Below are 23,028 nucleotides of genomic sequence, written 5' to 3'. Positions count from 1 at the left end.
ATAAATAGAGCATGTCATTTTTACCATAAAGCTCACTGTACTGTACATTTTAGGGTAAAATGGAAGGGGAAAACATCAAAACAACCTACATAAAGAATAAGAAATTACCCAAAAGCAACAGGCAAATTGAAACTTATACAATAGGGGGGCACGCCTGAAAAAACCTAATGTTTAATGAGTATATCCTGAAAAGTAAAAATAACCCACAGACAACAAAAACGTAGCAATAGCAAAAAATGAAGTGAAAGGTGTCATTACAAAGTACAATTGTTGCGCAAAAAAAAACAAGCCCTCATATGGATCTGTGAATGTAAAAATAAGAGTTATGGATATTAGAAGGCGAGGAGGAAAAACCGAAAATGAAAAAAAAAAAAGAAAATTTTCTCTGTTCTCAAGGCCAAAATGGTTCTTTGTCCTTAAAGGGGTACTCTGGTGGAAAACTTTTTTTTTTTTTTTTTTAAATCAACTGGTGCCAGAAAGTTAAATGACCATTGAAATAACCATTTAAATGACCATTGAAATAACCTTTTCTGCTTTTATTCATATAAATTAAGTTTTTTTAAATAAATGTGGGCACAATCCTCATCAGGAAACAAAATATCTATTATGTTTATATTTTGTAGAAACAACAGTAAATAATGCTTTACCCCTTAAGGGGTACTCTGGTGGAAAACTTTTTATTTTTTTTTAAAATGAACTGATGCCAGAAAGTTAAACAGATTTGTAAATGACGTCTAATAAAAAATCTTAATCCTTCCAGTACTTTTTAGCAGCTGTATGCTACAGATGAAAATCTTTATTTTTTTGAATTTCCTTTTTGTGTTGACTACAGTTCTCTCTGCTGACACCTGATGTCCGTATCAGGAACTGTCCAGAGCAGGAAAAAATCCCCATAGCAAACCTATGCTGCTCTGGACAGTTCCTGACACGGACAGAGGTGTCAGCAGAGAGAGCACTGTGGACAAGACAGTAAAGAAATTCAAAAAGCAAAGCATTTCCTCTGTAGCATACAGCTGCTAAAAAGTACTGGAAGGATAAAGATTTTTTAATAGAAGTCATTTACAAATCTGTTTAACTTTCTGGCGTCAGTTCATTTAAAAAAAAATAAAAGGTTTTCCACCGGAGTGCCCCTTTAACCCCTTAAGGACTCAGCCCATTTTGGCCTTAAGGACTCAGACAATTTAATTTTTACGTTTTCATTTTTTCCTCCTCGCCTTCTAAAAATCATAACTCTTTTATATTTTCATCCACAGACTAGTATGAGGGCTTGTTTTTTGCGCGACCAGTTGTCCTTTGTAATGACATCACTAATTATATCATAAAATGTATGGCGCAACCAAAAAACACTATTTTTGTGGGGAAATGAAAACGAAAAACGCAATTTTGCTAATTTTGGAAGGTTTTGTTTTCACGCCGTACAATTTATGGTAAAAATGACGCGTGTTCTTTATTCTGAGGGTCAATACGATTAAAATGATACCCATTATTATATACTTTTATATTATTGTTGCGCTTAAAAAAAATCACAAACTTTTTAACCAAATTAGTACGTTTATAATCCCTTTATTTTGATGACCTCTAACTTTTTTATTTTTCCGTATAAGCGGCGGTATGGGGGCTCATTTTTTGCGCCATGATCTGTACTTTTTTTTGATACCACATTTGCATATAAAAAACTTTTAATACATTTTTTATAATTTTTTTTTAAATAAAATGTATTAAAAAAAGTAGGAATTTTGGACTTTTTTTTTTTTTTTCGTTCACGCCGTTCACCGTACCGGATCATTAACATTTTATTTTAATAGTTCGGACATTTACGCACGCGGCGATACCAAATATGTCTATAAAAATGTTTTTTACGCTTTTTGGGGGTAAAATAGGAAAAAACGGACGTTTAACTTTTTTATTGGGGGAGGGGATTTTTCACTTTTTTTTTACTTTTACTTTTAAATTTTTTTAAATTTTTTTTTACACTTGAATAGTCCCCATAGGGGACTATTCATAGCAATACCATGATTGCTAATACTGATCTGTTCTATGTATAGGACATAGAACAGATCAGTATTATCGGTCATCTCCTGCTCTGGTCTGCTCGATCACAGACCAGAGCAGGAGACGCCGGGAGCCGCACGGAGTAAGGAGAGGGGACCTCCGTGCGGCGTTCTGAATGATCGGATCCCCGCAGCAGTGCTGCGGGCGATCCGATCGTTCATTTAAATGGCGAACTGCCGCAGATGCCGGGATCTGTATTGATCCCGGCACCTGAGGGGTTAATGGCGGACGCCCGCAAGATCGCGGGCGTCGGCCATTGCCGGCGGGTCCCTGGCTGCGATCAGCAGCCAGGATCAGCCGCGCATGACACGGGCATCGCTCCGATGCCCGCGGTTATGCTTAGGACGTAAATGTACGTCCTGGTGCGTTAAGTACCACCTCACCAGGACGTACATTTACGTCCTGCGTCCTTAAGGGGTTAAGGGGTAAAGCATTATTCACTGTTGTTTCTACAAAATACAAACATAATAGATATTTTGTTTCTTGATTAGGATTGTGTCCACATAACATTTATTTAAAAAAATGTATTATGTTTATATGGATAAAAGCAGAAAAGGTTATTTCATTGGTCATTTAAAAGAAAATGTTTCAATAAGAAACCAACTTCAGCCTCGTGTCATTTAGTTTATAATTTCTCTGGCTGAGAGGTGTCTGGAGTCGTCCATTTAATTTTGTACACATAAGAACTACTACCAGTTGTAGTTCTGTTTAAAAGATCACATATATTTAATGGGGTTATCCCCCCCCCCCCCCAAGAATAAGATAGAAAAACACAGCTAATTTCTTTCAAAAACAGCTCCCTGTCTGTCTCCAGGTTGGGTGTGGTTTTACAAATTTGCTCCATTCACTTCAATGGAACTGAGCTGCAGAACTGCAACCAACCTGGAGACAGACAGGGAGCGGTTTTTATAAGAAAGTAGCTCTGTTATTCTGTTCCTGGATAACCCCTTTAAAAGGGTACTCTAACATTCAACATGCTGCAGAAAGATATCACAATGCTTACCCGTCTGCCCCAGTTCTGAAACCCCCCAAGATCTATTTGTTTTGTGTCTGTAATCCCCTCTCTTATCCCCGTCCTCTCACTACTTCCTGGCATAGCATTTGCGCTACTAGAATTCCCACAATGCATTGCTTTCCCCAGCTGTTCATCGCCACCCTCTTGCAGCACTCCTGATAGTTCACTGCTAAGAGCTGCTGCAGAGAAAATTGCAGAACCTGCTGCATTCATTCCCTGTCTGCACCTCTGCCACAGCCTGGTATAAACACATACCTCATTCTTCTCTAATAAAGATATATATATATATATATATATATATATGTATATGACCGCCCCTAGAACCATCACCCTGTCATATACCTTAGGGTATGTTCACATAACCAGGGTTTATGACACGATAACCGCAGCAATGTCAGCGTGGTGTCACTGTTAAGAACCCTGATCCCATTGAATTTGGCTCTGCCCTTGGCTTATAGAGAGCTGCTTCACATGGATGCCAGTTTTGCCAATGTGAACTTTCTGTAAGTCAGTGTTTCTCAACTAGTGTGCCTCCAGCTGTTGCAAAACTACAACTTCCAGCATGCCCGGACAGCCTTTGGCTGTCCGGGCATGCTGGAAGTTGTAGTTTTGCAACAGCTGGAGATACACTGGTTATGAAACACTGCTCTGAGGAATACAACATGTGATGTTACATGGTACATGTACATGGTACACTTTTTATTTCTTATGAATAAATGCAGTATGGACCAATAGTACATGAGAACTAAAGGTCCATCATCTGACCTTTTGAGCCCTAATGTAAGGGGCAAGCAAGATTCATATTTAAAGGGGTACTCCACTGGAAAACATTTTTCTTCAAATCCACTGGTGCCAGAAAATTAAACAGATTTGTAAATTACTTCTATTTAAAAAAAATCTTAATCCTTCCAGTACTTATCAGCTGCTATTTGCTCCACAGGAAGTTATTTTCTTTTTGGATTTCTTTTCTTTCTGACTACAGTGCTCTCTGCTGACACCTCTGTCCATTTTAGGAACTGTGCAGAACAGGAACAAATCCCCGTAGCAAACCTAAATTAATCAGGTTTTTAACCCTTTTTTTTTTTAGCAAAGCTATACTGAGCATGCTGAATACAAAAAAACGATGTTAAAAAAACGTATATAACAATATCAGATGATAACAGATGTTATTTTTTTTAACATCCGTTTCCCATAGACTTCTATGTTAAATTTTAACGGCCGTTTTTTCCCCATTACTTTTGCTGGACCAAAAATGAGTGCATGTTACATTAGTAAAAACGGACGTACCTGATGCAAAAGGATGTTCAAAAAATCCCATTGACATGAATGGGATTTTTTGACGGCCGTTTTCAGGACTTTTTGCCAGGAGTAATAACGGAGGTTTTTACAGGATGATACCTGTAGTGTAGCTCATATATCATCATGCATTATTTTCTATATCTTGGTGCTTGTCATATATAAATCCCATAAGTTAACGTACAGAGTTATGGAAATTTAACCGTAAATGTTCTACATTTTGTATTCCTACAGCGTGAACCGTCTCAGGACCTGCTGCAGTCCTTTATACAACACTGGAAAGGGGTGACCCAGTACTACCTAGAGACAACCGGTAAGTCAGCGACCATCCTTATAGCCTCGTCTTGGTCTGTGCAACTTATCAGATTGCTTCTCGAATTTTTAAAAAAGACCTCAGAAAAATAAAAAGAAAATTGGTTGCTATGGGCAACTGCTCCACTTTTCCTCTGCACAGGTTTTGATAAATCTCTCCCACTATTCTTGGTTGCAGACACTTATAGGGGTTGTCTCAGCAAAACGTTCCTTTTTAAAATCTGGTCAGGGATGGTGTTAAAAAAACAACCATTCAAAAAAAAAAATCTAAATAAAAAACCCTCTTACCTTTCTCTCCCCCACATCACCATTGGTGAAACAGAGCTCTGGTCCCCTCACCGCTGTCTGATGCCTCAGGGTTTGGGGGTGTGATGTTACATGCCCACTCAGGGACACTGCTCTGGCGGCTGGGTAGATGAGCGTGCATGACGTCACATCCCCAAAATCTGAGGCTCTGGGCAGTGAAGAGCAGAGCTCTGGTGGCAAGGAAGGTAAGAGTTTTATTTTTATTTTTTATAACACTTACCCTGTCCCTGACCACATTTTATGCTACAGTGGCTGTAACCTTATTGTAGTTCATAATATAGTGTCTGCATCTGTGTGTGATGGCTGGTGTCGCATTCTTATGTGACCTTTGCTCTAAATGTTCATTTTTAACAGCATACAAAATGACTCCTGTCTCAGGTATTCCCAGGATGCAGTGTGGCCGAGACCTGACTCACTAGTCAGGTGATGATAGGAAGCCTGTCTGCTTCAATGGGTGGAGCGACCACAGGGAAATTGCAACAGCTAATGGCACACTGATTAGAAAGCACTGGTCTTTTGCATGGATTTCAGCTCATTTGTGGTTCAATGGGTGGGGTGACTGATGTGTGGAAGGGAGAAAAGTGGAATTATGGGATTTGTAGTAAAAGAGAAAACTCCAACAGGAAATACCCAGTTCACAAAAAGAAAGCCACAGCTTTATGGAAATTTTACAACATAGCAATTTAACCCAACAACAAGTGCAGATCCTTCCTAAACATGTCCATTACTGTCTGGCAGGTAAGTGCTAAAATCACTTTATGGTGGAGAACCCCTTTAAAAGGAACGTTTTGGCTAGACTTTAAAGGGGTTATCCAGGAAAAACTTTTTTTTATAGATCAACTGGCTCCAGAAAGTTAAACATATTTGTAAATTACTTCTATTAAAAAAATCTTAATCCTTTCAGTTCTTATGAGCTTCAGAAGTTGAGTTGTTCTTTTCTGTCTAAGTGCTCTCTGATGACACGTGTCTCGGGAACCGCCCAGTTTAGAAGAGGTTTGTTATGGGGATATTCTTCTAAACTTGGCGGTTCTGGAGCCAGTTGATATATAAAAAAAGTTTTTTCCTGGATAACCCCTTTAAAGGGGTTTTTCCAGAATCAACATATATCCCCTATCCACAAAGATAAGTCTATGATCGCTGGGAGTCAGATATGTCTAAAACTTAAAATGAAAGAAACTTTCAAATAGTTTAGCATTTTCAATTAAATAAATAAATAAATAAAAAAAATAAAAAAATCCTGCATTGTAGGAGGAATTTATCAATGCTTACACCAGAAAGTTGGTATAAAACAAGATGCAAGATGTTTTTGCATAACTCTTGTAAATTTATGTCTAAAACTATAAAAATTTGTGGCTTTATGAGCAAAGTGAGACTTGCGCAAATTACAATACAACATTTTTATGCCAGAAGAATGACATGCAAGCCTTGATAAATGACCCCCTTTGTGTATACAGCTCCTCTGCAGGACTGTGTGTAACAGTAACAAATAAACTCTGTTTAGGGCCACTGCATTAGACTTTCATTGCTGTCAGGAGAGCACAGTATATTGACAAGTATAAATACTGGAAAACATACCCACTGTACATGAATGAGATCTGTCTGCCTACTTCATAGCCCTCATGGCTCCTGTAATAACAGAAGTCGTGATGCCATTGTGAACTGAACTCTATGCCTACAGTATCTAGCTTAGATTAACCCGTCCAGGACGTAGGGTGTATGGGTACGCCCTTGCATCTTGCTACTTGAGGATGCAGGACGTACCTGTATGCCCTGGTCCCGTTACCGGTGTTTGAAGCGTGCTCACGAGCGGAGAATGCTTCAAACCCAGTGGGTCCCAACTACTATCAGCAGCCAGGACCCAGGGTTAATGGGCATCACCAATCACAAAAACAAGCCCTTATATGTGTCTGTAGGTGCAAAATTGAATAATATGATTTTTAGAAGGGGAAAAAACTAAAAATAAAGAGAATTGGCTGGGTCCATAGGGCCAAAATGGGCTGAGCCCTTAAGAGGTTAAATGATTAGTGTTATTTATTTATTTTTAACTTTTGACATGAGACATGTGAAAAGTTTTGATCGGTCGGGCTCTGGGTTCTGAGACACTCACCGATTGCTAGAATCAGCAAGATGAAGCATTCAGCTAAGCACTTCTCTCTCTTTGCCGCAGGAGACCAATTCTATAGAAAGTCTATGGAGCCTGCAGCTTAGCTGAACCCTCCTCCTCGCTTGTTCTAGAGTTCCCAGACCCCAGACAACATTTTTTTTTCCTCATTAATGGTGACATTTTTTATTTTGGGCTCATTGACTGCTGCAGTTTATTGCAGTTCTTTGGAATACATCACACTTTATCCTCCTCTGCAGATGAATCCTGCCCGGCACGTAACACAGACATACCATGGCGGCTCCGTCAGCTTCTGGACATCCTTGTGTTTGAGGAAAATGGATGTGGGACCAGAGAAGACCCAGAGGGAACTAACAGCGGACCTGTCGACAATACGGGACCCTGCATGGAATATCTGCTACAGCACAAGATACTGGAAACCCTCTGCACCCTGGCTAAAGCTGAGGTATTGCACATAAACTCATCAATGGTGTGAAGGCTCCGTGTTCTGCCGCACAGGCTTTATGAGATTCTTTGTAAAAGTAGTGACCCTGAGAAGCAATGATAATACCTCCATATATACAAGGTACTATGGAACATTCTATTTATTTATTACAGTGAGATTCAAATGGAAAAAAAACATTTGTATGAAATAGGGCTGCAACGATTAATCGACGTTATAGAATAATCGTCCGATTTGTTGTCCGGGTTCCGTCTGTGATAACACTGCTGCGGGCGCGCGGTCAGACGCTAGTCCGCACCGCCGTAGCCTCTGTTAAGTTAGTCTAGTCCCACCCTCCGCTATCCACTACTCAACAATCACGTGTGCGGCTGCTTCTCTGAACTCCTCCCCTCCCCCGCCGCTTCTGGACGCTCAAAACTTATGGAGCCTCAGCCTGCTGTGGAGGACTCCGTACTACTGCCGCCAGTAGGACAGTTTCCTGCAGTTTAATGCACCCTGCCCCTGTTACTGCCTCATTGCTTATTGACACACACGGGGGGTATCTGCAGAGCATTGCACCCTAGTGTCATCTACAGACACTAGGATGCAATGCTCTGCACATACTACCATGTGTATAGCAGTGTGCATGTAGTACACACTTACACTACTATACACATGGGGGTATGTGCAGAGCATTGCATCCTAGTGTCTGTACTACAGACACAAGGGTGCAACGCTCTGCATATACCCCAGTGTGTATATCGGTAAGCAGTGCACACCGCTTTACCCGTGGGGGTTTGTGCAGAGCATTCCACCCTTGTGTCTGTAGTACAGACACAAGGGTGCAATGCTCTGCACATACCCCTATGGGTAAAACAGTGTGTATGTAGTACATATACACTGCTATACACATGGGGGGGGGGGGGGGTGCAGAGCATTGCATCCTAGTGTTCTGCAAATACCCCCATGTGTAAGGAGTGCTATAGAAAAAGTGTAAAGAAAAAACAAATTAAATGTAAATAAACCCCCCCCCCCAATAAAAATGAGCTCCACCTTTTCCTATTGCTATACAAAAATCGTAAAAAAAAAAACATTTTTTTACATATCTGATACTGCCGCATGGCTAATTGTCTGAACTATTAAAATTAAAGGTTAGTAAATAATTTACATTTTATTTTAATAGTTCAGACAGTTACCCATGCAGCAGTATCAAATTTACGCTGGTGTCTGTACAGGATCATTAATAATGACCCTGTATAGCAACCGGTGTAAACTTAAAAAAAACGAAACAAAAAAGACAAAAATTGCTGTTGTTTGGTCACATCACATGCTAGAATACTTTTAATAGGGCCAGTGTACATAATTCTTCAAGTAGAATCAGCTGGACCCCTTATTTTGGCATTTTGATGTTTTTTTTCCGATTAATTGATAAAATAATCGACAACTAATCGATTATTAAAATTATCGTTAGCTGCAGCCCTAGTATGAAATCTTAGGCACATGGAAGTGCAGGAGATGGGCCCCACATATATATGGGCACTATGTTACAGCGCCATACAACTTGGAACTTGTACTGAGCCATAATATAGCTATAAAGATGTACAACTAAGGCTCTGGTCTCATCTTGTTTGGCCCACATCTGAGGCTGGGAAGATCTCCTAACATGTGCCTTATAGTATCCCACTGTTTAGGAATACATTATGGTACTTTATCCATAGTTTCATAGTGTGCGTTTTTCTCTCTGCATAGTAGACTATATTTTTTGGCGCAGTGAAAATTTTTATGCCAATGCATACATGCCCAGCATATGCCAAAGGGACTCTCTTTTGGCATATGTTGGGTGGCTTCAACTTCCCACAATAACATGGCCACATTTGATCATATAATGTTACAGACTAGTACTAAGCAATGCTAAGGAAAGAGGCTGGACGGTTGGATGCTTACATCTCACATGTTGTGTTATGAGCTTGTTTTTGTTTTGCTTTTTGGCATCTTGTCTCGTGTTCTTCTTGTTTATCATCACGTTTTGTTATCCTTCTTACCCACAGTACCCCCCTGGGATGAGACAGCAAGTTCTTGTGTTCTTCAGCCGCCTTCTGTCCAAGGTGCAGCGCCCCCTGCTGCACTATATCAATGTTCACCGACCTGTGCAAGTATGTTTTACGTCACTGTATTCATCCTATCTAAAGAAATAATGAGATTTAATAGATTTAAATGTGACAACCAGAGGGCAGCTTAAGGTTTGAGTTTTCAGAATATCTTAAGTGTACAAATAAGGTCCTACGATGAGCTGTGAAAATCAGCTTTCTACCACAAATGAGAAAACTGTCTCTCTAGTGCCACCTGTAGGCAGCTCTCCTGTAAGTCTGTGTTCCAACACATAAATTTAAAGGTGTAGTCCAGTGCTGAAAATCGTATCCCCTATCCTAAGGATAGGGGATAAGTTTCAGATCGCAAAGGTTCTGACCGCTGGGGCCCTATGCCATTTCCTGTATGGGGCCCTGGCTCGCTGGCCAAATAGCGGGTGTCAACCACCGCACAAGCAGCGGCCAACACCCCCCTAAATATAGCGCTTTGGCAGAGCGGGAGATTGCCGAAGGCAGCGCTCCGGCCATAGAGTTGTATTAAGGGGGCGTGTCAGCTGCCGCTTCATACGGTGGTCAACACGCTGCTGCGGCCCCGTACAGGAGATCGCGGGGGGCCCCAGCGGTCAGAACCTTTGCGATCTGAAACTTATCCCCTATCCTTTAGGATAGGGGATACGTTTTTCAGCACTGGACTACTCCTTTAACAGTCCTTAAAGGGGTACTCCGGTGAAAAACAATTAATTTTAAATCAACTGGTGCCAGAAAGTTACTCAGATTTGTAAATTACTTCTATTAAAAAATCTTAACCCTTCCAGTACTTATCAGCTGCTGTATACTACAGAGAAAGTTCTTTCCTTTTTAAATATATTTTCTGTCTGACCACAGTGCTCTCTGCTGAGACCTCTTTCCAGAGTAGGAGCAAATCCCCATAGCAAACCTCTCCTGCTCTGGACAGTTAGTGACACGGACAGAGGTGTCAGCAGAGAGCACTGTGGTCAGACAGAAAATACATTTAAAAAGGAAAGAACTTTCTCTGTAGTATACAGCAGCTGGAAGTACTGGAAGGGTTAAGATTTTTTAACAGAAGTAATTTACAAATCTGTATAACTTTCTGAAGCCAGTTGATACGAATTTTTTTTTTTCCACCGGAGTACCCCTTTAAATGTACAGAGACCCCTATCTATGGACACCACTGTTTCAGCTGTGTACAGATAGTTGTCTCTGGTTTGACTGATATATCTAGTCATTTATGAACTAGAACCATGACTTACAGCAGTGCTTCCCAACCAGGGTGCCTACAACTCCCAGCATGCCCGGACAACCGAAAGCTGTCCGGGCCTGCTGAGAGTTGTAGTTTTTCAACAGCTGGAGGCACCTTGGTTGAGAAACACTTACTTAAAGGATAGCTCCCTATAGGTGAAAATAGAGTGTTTTTTCTTACTACTGGAGAAGTAGTTAGCATTCGTTTTACATAGGCAGTATGATATACCAAAAACATTGCAGTTGTCTCTTGTGACAAATAAAAGCCTTGCAGCTTTTTTGTAAATAAAAATTTAATGGAGCTGCAGCACCTTTTCATTTTCTTCTGTACTTCAAAAATATGGCGCTCCTGTCCCAAAGTACCTCCCCTGGATAGTGTGGTAATACAGAACAAGTACATTGATTGTGCATTGGCTGCCCCTCTTGCCATCCGCTAGTACGCTGAGAGTTGTAGTTTTGCAGCAGCTGTAGGCACCCTAGTTAGGAAACACTGTTTTATTGCTTTGACCCATAACCACAAGAGTGTAAATAGGGACTGTATGGCTGCTCTGATCTCCACTGTTAGCGGCCACGGCCAACACTGCATTAATGTTATTTGCAGGCTGGATGGGGACTGGACACTTTAAGCAATGGCAAGTCCGGTTGCAACACTAAATTATCAGTAAATTGCCAACTTTAGCCGCAGCCACTAGTGCTAGCAATTCTACTTGCAGGCTGCACCTGGACTTGCCATTGCTTAAAGCTCAATTGTCATGAGTTTTTAGCCCCCCAGACTACTATAATGTTGTTACAGATGTCCATAACGTGAGTGTAACCATACCTTTATCGCTTTTCCTCCTTCTTTTATAACTTATAAAATACATTTATCCAGCGATCAGGCACAGTCAGGTAGGCGTGGCTTAGGGTTCGCAAAGCCCCGCCGCCGCCACGCCTATCCTCTCCTTTCAGCGCTGGGATCACTGTGTAGTAAGACAGCGCATGCGCCCCTCCCTTCCTCTAGTACTGCACCTGCGCAGTGAGCGCATAGGCAGCGAGCGAGAACGAGCGGGAGCTCTGTCAATGCAGGGCAGTGGTGCGCATGTCAGGAGGGGCGCATGTGTTGTGGATGCGCTGCGTCTTACTACACAGCAATCCCAGCGCTGAGAGGAGAGGATAGGCGTGGCGGCGGCGGGGCTTTGCAAACCCCAAGCCACGCCTATCCGACTGTGCCTGACCGCTGGATAAATGTATTTTATAAGTTATAATAGAAGGAGGAAAAGCGATAAAGGTATGGTTACACTCACATTATGGACATCTGTGACAACATTATAGTAGTCTGGGGGGCTAAAAACTCATGACAGTTGCGCTTTAAAGCATCAAGTCCCAATACAGCCTGCAAATGACATTAATGCAGTGCTAGCTGTGACCGCTAGCACTCCATAGACTACGGTTTTAAGTCCGGTGGGAAAACCGCATACGGGGCAAAAATGAGCCGACCATAGTCGGCGTTTTACACTCCGGTCGGCTCATTGAAATACATTACATACGGACCGCATACGGCAGGGATACTGGAGCGCCTGGTTTTAGCTCCCCCCAGCCATATGCGGTCCCATATTGCCTAAAATGTGATGTGAACCCAGCCTATGAGTAGCCTATTAATGTTTATATTATTGACTATTGATACTTATAATAACTCCTTCCAGGTTTTCCAGGTTTTCCAGGTTTTCTGCAGATCTATATAACTTGTCTTTTGCTTACAGAAGCTGATCGCCCTTGGTGGAGATACTGTTGGGGTCACAGCACATAAGGAGGAGTTGCAATTCCTGATTTCTATCTGCACCAAACTAGAGAAGGACCCATCACTCCTCTGCCATGTCCTAGAGGTATTCACATGCCCAGACACATACCTAGTGTTACATCTACAAGCCACATCTGGCCTCATCTTCTCTTTAAATGCATCTCCCTCCCTTCACTTTAGGTTTAATTCTCTGTACAGGTAGGATAATCATCCCTGTATATTTTTGAATTAATATTTCCTATCATTTTACTATATTTATTTATTTAATAATGAAAATATTTAATCTATTAACCGCTGGGACCCTTCCTGATAATGAGAATAAAGGTCAATTGTCTCTTGAGTTAAGGATCAGCTGCTCGCTTGCTCAATCATCGCTCCATTCTTTCTCTAAAGGACTTCAGAACATTGCAGAGCACTAAACCTGGCTACATTCAGAAATATGTTTTAGACAGTGAATGGAGTAGGGGCCAAGCAAGTCCACTGATAACTCATTCATTTAGGAGACAGTTGACCTCCATTCTTGTAATCAGTGAGGTCCCAGCAGTCAGCCCCCCACTAATCAGCTAGTTATAGGATAAGGGTAACGTTTAATCTAAGGGAAACCCTTTTACGTGGCTTCCAGCAGATGGGCCATGCCATAAGTCTGTCTGCAGGAGTTAATCCTGCTTCCAAATTAACTATAGAACATCCCTGTATTGATGATGAATTTGCAGTACGGTGAATTGGTCTCTGTTGTTTGTTTCTCGTTCAGCTCCATTGGGGGACACAGGAACCGTGGGTATATCTTGCTGCCACTAGGAGGCTGACACTAGGCATAACAGAAAAAGAAGTTGGCTCCTCCCAGCAGGATATACCCCACCTACTGACTCAGAGACATTCAGTTTTTAGCTTAGTGCCCTAGGAGGCAGACGCAGGTCTGGTTATCTCCAGACCTGGTCTATTTTTATTATTTTCTAGTTTTTAGAGTTTAGAATTTTCTCTCCTTTTTTTTTTTTTCTAGGTTGGGGTGACAGGAGCATGGCGCTTCCTGATCCCCCCCACATGCGACTGAAGGGCACGGTCCATAAAGTATGGTCCGTTAACCCTTCCTCGCCACCAACCAGCACCAGGTTGTACCTTGGGTCCGGGTCACCTATTGCCTCTGCTCGCACCGCTTATTGAAGCCTGGTATGATGCAGTTTACCCAGACTGGTTGAAGAGGGACACCTTTCATCTACTCCTAGAGAGGTAAATATACTACATCCTTAGGTGAGTATGTTAGTATCCCCCCCCTCCCTCTCTTTTCTGTGGTCCTCTCAGTGGTTAATCTGGGGAATGGGTACTGTTGGCCTACCCTTTATTGGGGATCTGTGTGGAGGGGGCACAGTTTGGGTCCTGCTGCTGTTGCGCCAGCTGGCCCATTTACAGTATGCGCACGCTACTGCACATGCCTTTGGACTTTTCCGGCAGCCGTCTCCACTGCTCTGGGGACCGCTGCCGGCTTTTCCCTATCTCCGTACGCCGGCGGTGTCTCGCGGGCGTCCGGCCCGGGCCCGCCTGCAACTCTAATCCGCGGCTTCTGCCAAGTCCGGCCGCGTGTTACTCCGCCCACACATTTTCGCGCTTAGATGCGCTCCAATCCCCGCACAGCGCGCACACAGCGGGCTTGTTCAGCCTCTCCTCTGCTTGCACGTGCTGCAGGGGTCCTCTGTCTACTCCCCTTTTTACTCGGGGATCACGTGACGCGCCTCAGCTCCGGAGTCCGGCACTGCTCCCCCTCAAGCTACTGCTGCACTCTGCTCCACGGCTCCCCCTGCTCCTGTGGGTCTCCTCTCCGTTCTCTGGCTGCTCCATATCTGCTGCAACAGCCTGAACCTGGTACTACAAGCTGTCCCTGCGCTCCTAGCAAGACTACAGAGACCTCAAGGCACAGGAACCTGGGTGAGCTTGTTCCATTTTCTTTCTGTCTCTGGGTAGCTGACTTCTCTGTATTTTGCAATGTCCGCCCCCAGCTTAGAACCTTCTCACAGTAGGCGGTCTACGCTTTGGCCATTTACTATGCTTGCACGGGGAGTAAAGTTAAAATTCCGGGCGGGTTGGTGGTGGGGGGGGGGGGGGGGGTCGCATTCAGCCATCTGTTTTGCCTGCTCTTCCTCCCGCCCTAATCCCCCCACCCAGGATAGCCCCCCGGACCGTGTGACCTCTGACCCTGTCCCGGTTTGGGTGTCTTCTCTCTCCCAGATGATTTCTGATCTGGCGCAGGTTTCCAGGGAGGTGGCTACAGCCTTAAAGCAGTCCTCCTTACATCCCCCTCGGGAGACAAGTTCAGCGTCTTCGGACCGCCGACGCTCTCATAGATGTCCCAGGGTAATTTATTCAGACTCCTCTCCTGAGCTGTCTTCCCGCCGCTTGGCTCCAGGTCCCCTCCTTCCAGGCGGCATCCTCGGTAGAGTGGTCACTCTTCTAGGAGCCGTTCCCGATCACCGGCCCGCCCTACCAGATCCGTGTCCCCTAGATCCGGTGCTTCCACGGCTCGTTCCCGGTCTCCGGGAGAACTGGTGGACTAGGACACGGATCCACATTCGGATTCTGAGGAGCTATCATCCATGTCGGACTTGGTGGACAGCTTGGTGTCAGCTGTCAGGGACACCTTTCATCTACAGGACCCTGGAATTCCGGACCCTGCTCCTGGAGTTTCCTTTACACGTACTCATTGCTCTCCCAAGGTCTTCCATCCTCATAAGGAGTTTGATGATCTTCTGGAGACCGCTTGGAAGCTTCCGGAGAAGCGCTTCCAAGACACTAAACGGTTGAAGACTATGTGTGCGTTTTCTCAGGATCTTGTCTTAAAATGGACCGCCCCACCGTTGGTGGACCCCCCAGTCTCCCGTTTATCTAAATCCACCACCCTACCGCTGGCGGATGCCGCTTCCTTCAAACATCCCGCGGACAAGTGGGTTGAAAATCTGGCGAAGTACGCCTTCGAGGCAGTTGAGTCCTCCCTGCTTCCGGCTTTTGCATCGACTTGAGTCTCAACGGCCTTATCGGTTTCGGCTTCTCAACTCCGCCAAGGGGTGTTTTCCGGGGCCACTCCAGATGATCTGGCGGATATTGCTCTCCAGATCTCTAAGGCGGGTGACTATATATATGTCAAGCTTCCTTGGAGTCAGCACACTGTGCGGCCTTTGCGTCCGGCAATCTAGTCGCCATTCGCCGCTCTATGTGGCTTAAAGCTTGAAACGCTGACGCGGCTTCCAAAAAATCTCTGATGGAAATGGCCTTTACTGGCGGCCGTAAAAAGGCTGGACGACATCATATCTGAAGCTACGGGCGGTAAGAGTTCCTTGCTTCCCCAGAATAAGGCACGCCGCTCTGATGCTCATCGCAAAACGGCTCCCTTTCGGTCCTTTTGCTCCCTGGACACAGGGCGCCAGGACAGGTCGGATTCCTCACAAGCTACGAAGGCCCCATCCTTCAGACCTCGCCCCTCCTGGATGCAGGATGGCCGTTCCAACCGTTTTCCCGCAAAGTCGGGAACTCTCAAACCTACCTCGACCTGAAGGGGCGCCCCCACCCGGAGCTCTCCCTCGGGTGGGCAGTCGCTTGTCCCTCTTTTGGGATGTCTGGTTGGCACAAGTCCAGGATTCCTGGGTTCAGGACGTCGTTTCCGACGGTTACCGGATCGAGTTTGGTTCTCTTACCCGGGATCATTTTTTTTCTGTCCCGGCCTCCTCGTTCTTCTGCCCTGGCTGCAGGTTTTCGCTCTGCCATTCGCACTCTTCTGGAGCAAGGTGTCGTTGTGCCTGTTCCTCCTCAGGATCGTTTCAGGGTTTTTTATTCAAACCTATTCGTTGTTCCCAAGAATGAGGGAACGGTCCGTCCGATTTTGGACCTGAAACTCCTCAATCGGCACCTTCGACTTTGCCACTTCCGGATGGAGTTGCATCCATGGATCATTGCATGGAGTCGCATCCATGGATCAGGGCGAATTCCTGTCTTCAGTGGACATTCGGGATGCATATCTACACATACCGATTTTTCCTCCTCATCAGCGATTTCTGCGGTTTGCCATTCCGGAGGGTCACTTTCAGTTTGTGGCTCTGCCCTTCGGCCTGGCCACAGCCCCCAGGGTCTTTACCAAGGTTCTGGCGGCTGTCATTGCCATTCTCTGCTATCGAGGGGTGTCTGGCCTCCCTTACCTGGACGATCTGCTTATCAAGGCCCCGTCCTTGGTCCAGAACGAGGAGAGTTCACATCACTCTGCAGACTCTGACCAGTTTTGTGTGATCAACGAGGAGAAATCCAATCTTTCTTCCTCCCACTCTCTGGCTTTTCTGGGCCTTTGGTTCGATACCGAGAGAGCCCGGGTTTTTCTCCCTTCGTACAAGCGGAGTGCTCTTCTGTACGGTGTCCGTATCTTGAGACGCCCAACTCCAGTACCCATTTGCTCCTGCATGGCGGTGCTGGGCAGAATGGTGGCGTCTTCCTATCAATGTCTTGGAGATCCAGTCCACCTTCCTTTGTCTCTGGCACTGGGAGTCACTTCTCCGGGGCCGCCCGGTCCGCATTCAGACGGACAACGCCACGGCTGTGGCGTATGTCAACCGTCAAGGGGGCACTCGCAGCTGCCCTGCTATGGCCGAGGTGTCCAAGATCTTGATCTGGGTGGAGCGCCTGGTTCCCCCCATATCAGCGATCCACATCCCGGGGGTGGAAAACTGGGAAGCAGACTTTCTAAGTCGCTCCTCTCCCAACGCCGGGGAGTGGTCTCTTCACCCAGAGGTGTTCGAGTCCATTTGCCATCGCTGGGGGATTCCGGACGTGGACCTCTTTGCGTCCTGCCTGAACCGAAAGGTTCTGGCCTTCGTGGCAAAGTCCCGAGATCCTCTGGCACTGGCCGCGGACGCTCTCTTCATTCCCTGGTCTTGGTTCACTCTCCCCTATCTGTTTCTGCCACTTCCTCTTCTGCCCAGAGTGGCGGATGTTTCCTTTCGGCTGCCAGATCGCCTCGATCTTCTTTCTCAGGGCCCACTTTGTCACCCCAATTCACTGCCGCTACGTTTGACGGCGTGGCGGTTGAAGGCCCGTGGTTTTTCTCCCAGGGTTATTCGCACCATGCTCAGGGCGCGTAAACAGTCCTCGGCTAGGATTTATCACAGGACTTGGCGGGCCTATTTTCGGTGGTGTGAGGCCCATTCTCTTTCTCCGGTTTGTTTTTCTCTGCCAAATCTCCTGGCGTTTTTGCAGTCGGGCCTTGAAACGCGTTTGGCTCTAAGTTCTCTCAAGGGTCAAGTGTCGGCGCTGGCTGTCTATTCTTTTTCAGCGGCCTCTGGCTTCTAACTCTTCTGTTCGCACCTTCCTTCAGGGGGTAGCTCATGAGATTCCTCCTTACAGGTCTCCTACTTCCTCTTGGGACTTGAAGACCTGAATTTGGTCCTAAGCGCTTTGCAGTCCGCTCCTTTCGAGCCTATCCAGGAAATCTCCCTTCGTTTCCTTTCTTGGAAGGTGTCCTTCCTGGTTGCCGTGACCTCAATCCGGCGGGTGTTGGAATTGGCAGCTCTCTCCTGTCAACCCCCCTTCCTGATTCTTCATCAGGACAAGGCTGTGCTCCGACCAGTACCATCTTTTCAACCAAAGGTAGTTTCTTCCTTTCATCTGAACGAGGATATCGTTCTTCCCTCCTTCTGCCCTGCTTTGTCTCATCCTAAGGAGCGCTCTCTCCACAACCTAGATGTGGTCAGGGCTTTACGGGCTTACCTTTCGGCCACCTCTTCCTTCTGACGGTCGGATTCGCTGTTCGTCCTCCCGGAGGGCCGACGTAAGGGTTTGCCGGCTTCTAAGGCCACCATCTCCAGGTGGATCCAGTCCGCCATTTCTGAGGCGTATCTTTCTAAGGGGAAGAATCCCCCTTTCCGGGTTACGGCTCACTCCACTCGCTCTGTGGAAGCCTATTGGGCGGTCTTTAACAGGGCTTCCGCCCTACAGGTGTGTAAGGCGGCCACTTGGTCTTCGGTGCACGCGTTCACCAAATTCTACTAAGTGCACACTCCTGCATCCGCCGACGGCAGTTTAGGGCGTAAGGTTTTGCAGGCAGCGGTGGCTTTGCCGTCCGCTTGATTCCGGGTTGATTTGCTTTTAACGCCCCGGGGACTGCTTTGGTACGTCCCACGATTTCTGTGTCCCCCAATGGAGCTGAACGAGAAAAGGAGATTTTTTACACTACACTTACCGTAAAATCTTTTTCTCGGAAGATCCATTGGGGGACACAGCTCCCACCCTGTTGGTTTTTAGTTTGTTACCTGAGGGTCGGTCGCCTGTCAGTCTGTTGGTTCACTTGTTTTTGACTGGGCTCCTCCGGACTCTGTATAAAATTTTCGGTTCCTCCTATTGCCTTGGGACTAAAACTGAGTGTCTCTGAGTCAGTAGGGGGGGTATATCGTGCTGGGAGGAGCCAACTTCTTTTTTTGTTATGCCTAGTGTCAGCCTCCTAGTGGCAGCAAGATATACCCACGGTTCCTGTGTCCCCCAATGGATCTTCCAAGAAAAAGAGTTTACGGTAAGTGTGAAAAAATCTCCTTTTTACATTACAGAATAAGAATGTGAATGCAGCCCTGTCTGCTGAAGGTGAGGAAGAAGAAGCAGTAGGATCTAGCAAACACAAACCTAAGCAGTCCCTGTTCAAAGCTTTGCTGAGACTGTGTATGTGCCAGGTAAACATAAGCAAATGTATAAAAGTTGGGTATTCCTCCACAGTCATAGCTGTTACAGCTCAGTATTGGCATCTACACAAGTAACTATATAAATTATTCTATATTTTATAAATTTTCTAGTGATATTTAGAGGTTCTTACCACTTGACTACAGCCATCATGTTGTACACGCACCGTACTTTGTCCTGGTTTGGTTGTTTATTAAAGCCTGTATTGACAAATTGCTTCTTAGTTTTCAACTTTAAATGGGCACGATCATAAACAAAACTTTAGATATGTCATAGGGACATTTTAAACGTTTTTATCGGTCGTGGTCTGAGTGTTCAGACCCTGACCAATCACTAGAATAAGCCAGAAGGTGTGTGCGCTTTTTAAATTCCACATCTCTTCCTGCTCTTTCTAGTCATTGGTTGGGATAAGAACACTCCAGGCTTCATGTCAAGAGTTTTTTTTATTGACAGGTATGCTTAAAGGGGTGTTCCGCAACTAGACATCTTATCCCCTGTCCAAAGGATCTCGGCTGCGGCATCCCAGACATCCGATACACGGAGCGAACTTCACTCTGTGCCAGATGACTGGTGATGCGGTACGGAGGCTCATGACGGCACGGTCAAGCCCTGCTCGTGACGTCATGGCCACGCCCCCTCAATGCAAGTCTATGCGAGAGGGCGTGACGGCAGTCACGCCCTCTCGCATAGACTTGCATTGAGGGGGTGTGGCCATGATGTCACGAGCGGGGTGTAGCCGTGACATCACAAGCCTCTGGCACTGCATCCGATGGTCTAAACGAATGCCGGGTGCAGCAGGTAGATTGCGGGGGTCCCCAGCGGTTTTGGATAGGGGATAAAATGTCTAGGGGCGGAGTACAAGGCCACTCATCTACTTCGCCAAGTGTATTCTCAAGCAGTAAATAAGTAAAATGCTTCAGATTAGCCTATGGAAGCGTCAGAAGTGCTAACTGCCCACTCTGTCATAAAAATGTATATGGCATATTTTGCAGACATACTAAAGAGAAGGAAAAAGATAGAATGAAGAGAACTATTGTAATAAATCATGTTAGACAATAAAAAATCTGCATAATGTGAGGACTTTACTAGTAACCTGTCTCGCTACAACCATAGACACAGACTGGCCGACTGGCAGTGCGCGCAAGGGAGGCGCTCCTTGGCGTTCTGCGGGCAGCTCAACAGGAAGGTCGAGCACGTCTCATTGCACAGAGTGACCTGAGCAAGCAAGTGGTACAACGTCTATGTGAGCTACACCATGAGATTCCTCTGAGCACTCACCCGTGTGACATTACTGCTGCAGATGGTACAGACTGGAGGTCAGAGCACTACGCTATATAAAAGGAGCTGATGCTTGCCAGTCACTTTGTTTCCTAAGCTTACTACTAACCTTTGTTTGCAGGGCTGAGGTCAGCAGTGAAGAATACAATGCCATGCCACCTGAAGTGTCAGCTGTAAGGAGATTTCTGTGCTGGGTTGAATACTGTAATTGTCTCCTAAAGGAATCCCATGAGGTGAGGCCTGTCTACCTGTGCGGCTTACATGATGCTTTTGCGGTTTTCTTTGTTGTAATCATTGTTGTTTATCAATAGGTGATCGCTGAGACAATAGCAGATTCCATTGCAGAACGTTACTTGAGAGGAATTCTCCAAGAAGAGCTTCTCCATGTGTTAGTATCTATCAATGGACTTTTTTTTTTAATGTGTTCTTGATATAATGTCACTGCAGCATAAAGAGGTTTAGAGAGAAAGCATGTCTGTGACAAAGCAGATACCGTATTTTTCGCCCTATAGGACGCACCGGCATATAAGACGCACCCTATTTTAAAGGTGCAAAATCTAGAAAAAAAAGATTCTGCACCCAACAGTGATCTTCAACCTGCGGACCTCCAGATGTTGCAAAACTACAACTCCCAGCATGCCCGGACAGCCGTTGGCTGTCCGGGCATGCTGGGAGTTGTAGTTTTGCAACATCTGGAGGTCCGCAGGTTGAAGACCACTGGTATAGGAGGTAGTGCAACAAAGAGAAACAGGCGTCCTGCACTCACCGTCCAGATACTGAGATATCGGCTCCCATCTCGGGCTGCTCAATCCGGCAAGGAAGACAAGAGTGGCGTGGGGAGGTATAGGAGGTAGTACTCACGTGTCCCCGCCGCTCCGGACCTATCACCGCTGCCCTGGATGTCGCTCCATTGCTGTCGCCGCGTCCCCGTGGTGTCCCCGACGCTCCGGACGTCTTCTTCCCCGGGATCCACGCTCAGTTTTGGGGAAGAAAAAGTGCGTCTTATACGGCGAAAAATACGGTAGTTACTGAGATAGCAGTGTTGTGCTGTGTTTAATTCTGCGTGGGTAATTCCAATTTTGTGTTCCATTTTACACGGACACAAGTGTTGCCTGATGGACCCCATTGACCTTTAATGGGGTCCACGGGTTCCATTGTGGTCTCTGTGATTTTGATAGGAAGGATACAGCTGCAATAGTTCTCCCATCAAGTGTGTGGATGGAGCCTGCAGGACACATGTGAACAGAGGCTAATACTGACTGTGTATTTTGCTTTCTCCAGATCAGAGCTCCGCATTCTACGAAGCACCGCTCTTCTTTCTGCAGTGCTCCAGCGTCTGAACCCTTCTGCGCTAACCCATAGACTTCTAAGTTTCCTGCTGGGAGTAGACAGAGGTCCAGAGAAGAGGAACACCAGTGAGCCACAACTGCGGACTCAGCTCATCCAGAGGTGTAACCACTTGTCCGATGAGGTAACAACTACCATGCTACCTTTCCAATATAGCAGAGTTATAACAAAATATATCAGATGACAAATGCAGCATGATACATCTGTACACTACAGCGTTACAGGGAAAAAACACATCTGTAACTATACAAAGCTGTTTGCATTTCATTAGGTTGAGCATGATATCCATGTAAAGATTCAAAGATTTCTATAGTTTCTTTAAGGGGTTTTCCCACTTGGCTATTTGAGCTTGGTGTACAGCTCCATCCTGAAAAGGGGGGTGTTATTTAACCCCTTAAGGACCCGGGGTTTTTCCGTTTTTGCATTTTCGTTTTTTCCTCCTTACCTTCATAACTCTTTGAATTTTGCACCTAAAAATCCATATGATGGCTTATTTTTTGCGCCACCAATTCTACTTTGTAATGACATCATTCATTTTACCCAAAAATCTACGGCAAAACGGAAAAAAATATAATTTTGAGACAAAATTAAAAAAAAAAACACCATTTTGTAATTTTGGGGGCTTCCGTTTCTACACGGTACATGTTTCAGTAAAATCGACACCTTCTCTTTATTCTGTAGTTTGATTTTGTCGTACTTCTGGAAAAAATCATAACTACATGAAGGAAAATGTATATGTTTAAAATTGTCATCTTCTGACTCCTATAACTTTTTTATTTTTCCGCGTATGGGGCAGTATGAGGGCAAATTTTTTGCGCCGTGATCTGAAGTTTTTAGTGGTACCCTTTTTGGATTGGTAGGACTTATTGATATTCATTTTTTCATTATATAAAAAGTGACCAAAAATGAGCTGTTTTGGACTGTGGAATTTTTTTGCGCGTACGCCATTGACTGTGCAGTTTAATTAACAATATATTTTTATAATTCGGACATTACCGCACGCAGCGATACCACGTTTATTTTTATTTACACAGTTTTTTGTTTTTTTTAATGGGCAAA

At 45.1% G+C, this 23,028-nt stretch overlaps 1 protein-coding gene across 2 annotated transcripts in view; it reads left to right on the top strand.

Moving 5' to 3' along the window:
- FHIP2B (FHF complex subunit HOOK interacting protein 2B) overlaps window positions 1-23,028 on the top strand; it is a 53,195-nt gene that overhangs the window by 3,668 nt on the left and 26,499 nt on the right. The window contains exons 2-10 of one of the 2 annotated variants that reach the window (XM_056571081.1): window positions 4,598-4,676; window positions 7,343-7,548; window positions 9,573-9,677; window positions 12,611-12,733; window positions 19,218-19,337; window positions 20,458-20,660; window positions 20,744-20,855; window positions 20,934-21,010; window positions 21,904-22,093. In XM_056571081.1, coding sequence (XP_056427056.1) covers window positions 4,598-4,676; window positions 7,343-7,548; window positions 9,573-9,677; window positions 12,611-12,733; window positions 19,218-19,337; window positions 20,458-20,660; window positions 20,744-20,855; window positions 20,934-21,010; window positions 21,904-22,093 — 1,215 coding nt within the window. The remainder of the gene's footprint in view (window positions 1-4,597; window positions 4,677-7,342; window positions 7,549-9,572; window positions 9,678-12,610; window positions 12,734-19,217; window positions 19,338-20,457; window positions 20,661-20,743; window positions 20,856-20,933; window positions 21,011-21,903; window positions 22,094-23,028) is intronic. The other variant, XM_056571082.1, reaches the window with a different exon arrangement.

This window comes from Hyla sarda, chromosome 4, assembly GCF_029499605.1.
Source record: "Hyla sarda isolate aHylSar1 chromosome 4, aHylSar1.hap1, whole genome shotgun sequence".
Taxonomy (NCBI): Eukaryota; Metazoa; Chordata; class Amphibia; order Anura; family Hylidae; genus Hyla; species Hyla sarda.
Note: the sequence above shows the minus strand (reverse complement) of the source record. Positions and strands in the feature narration are given on the sequence as shown.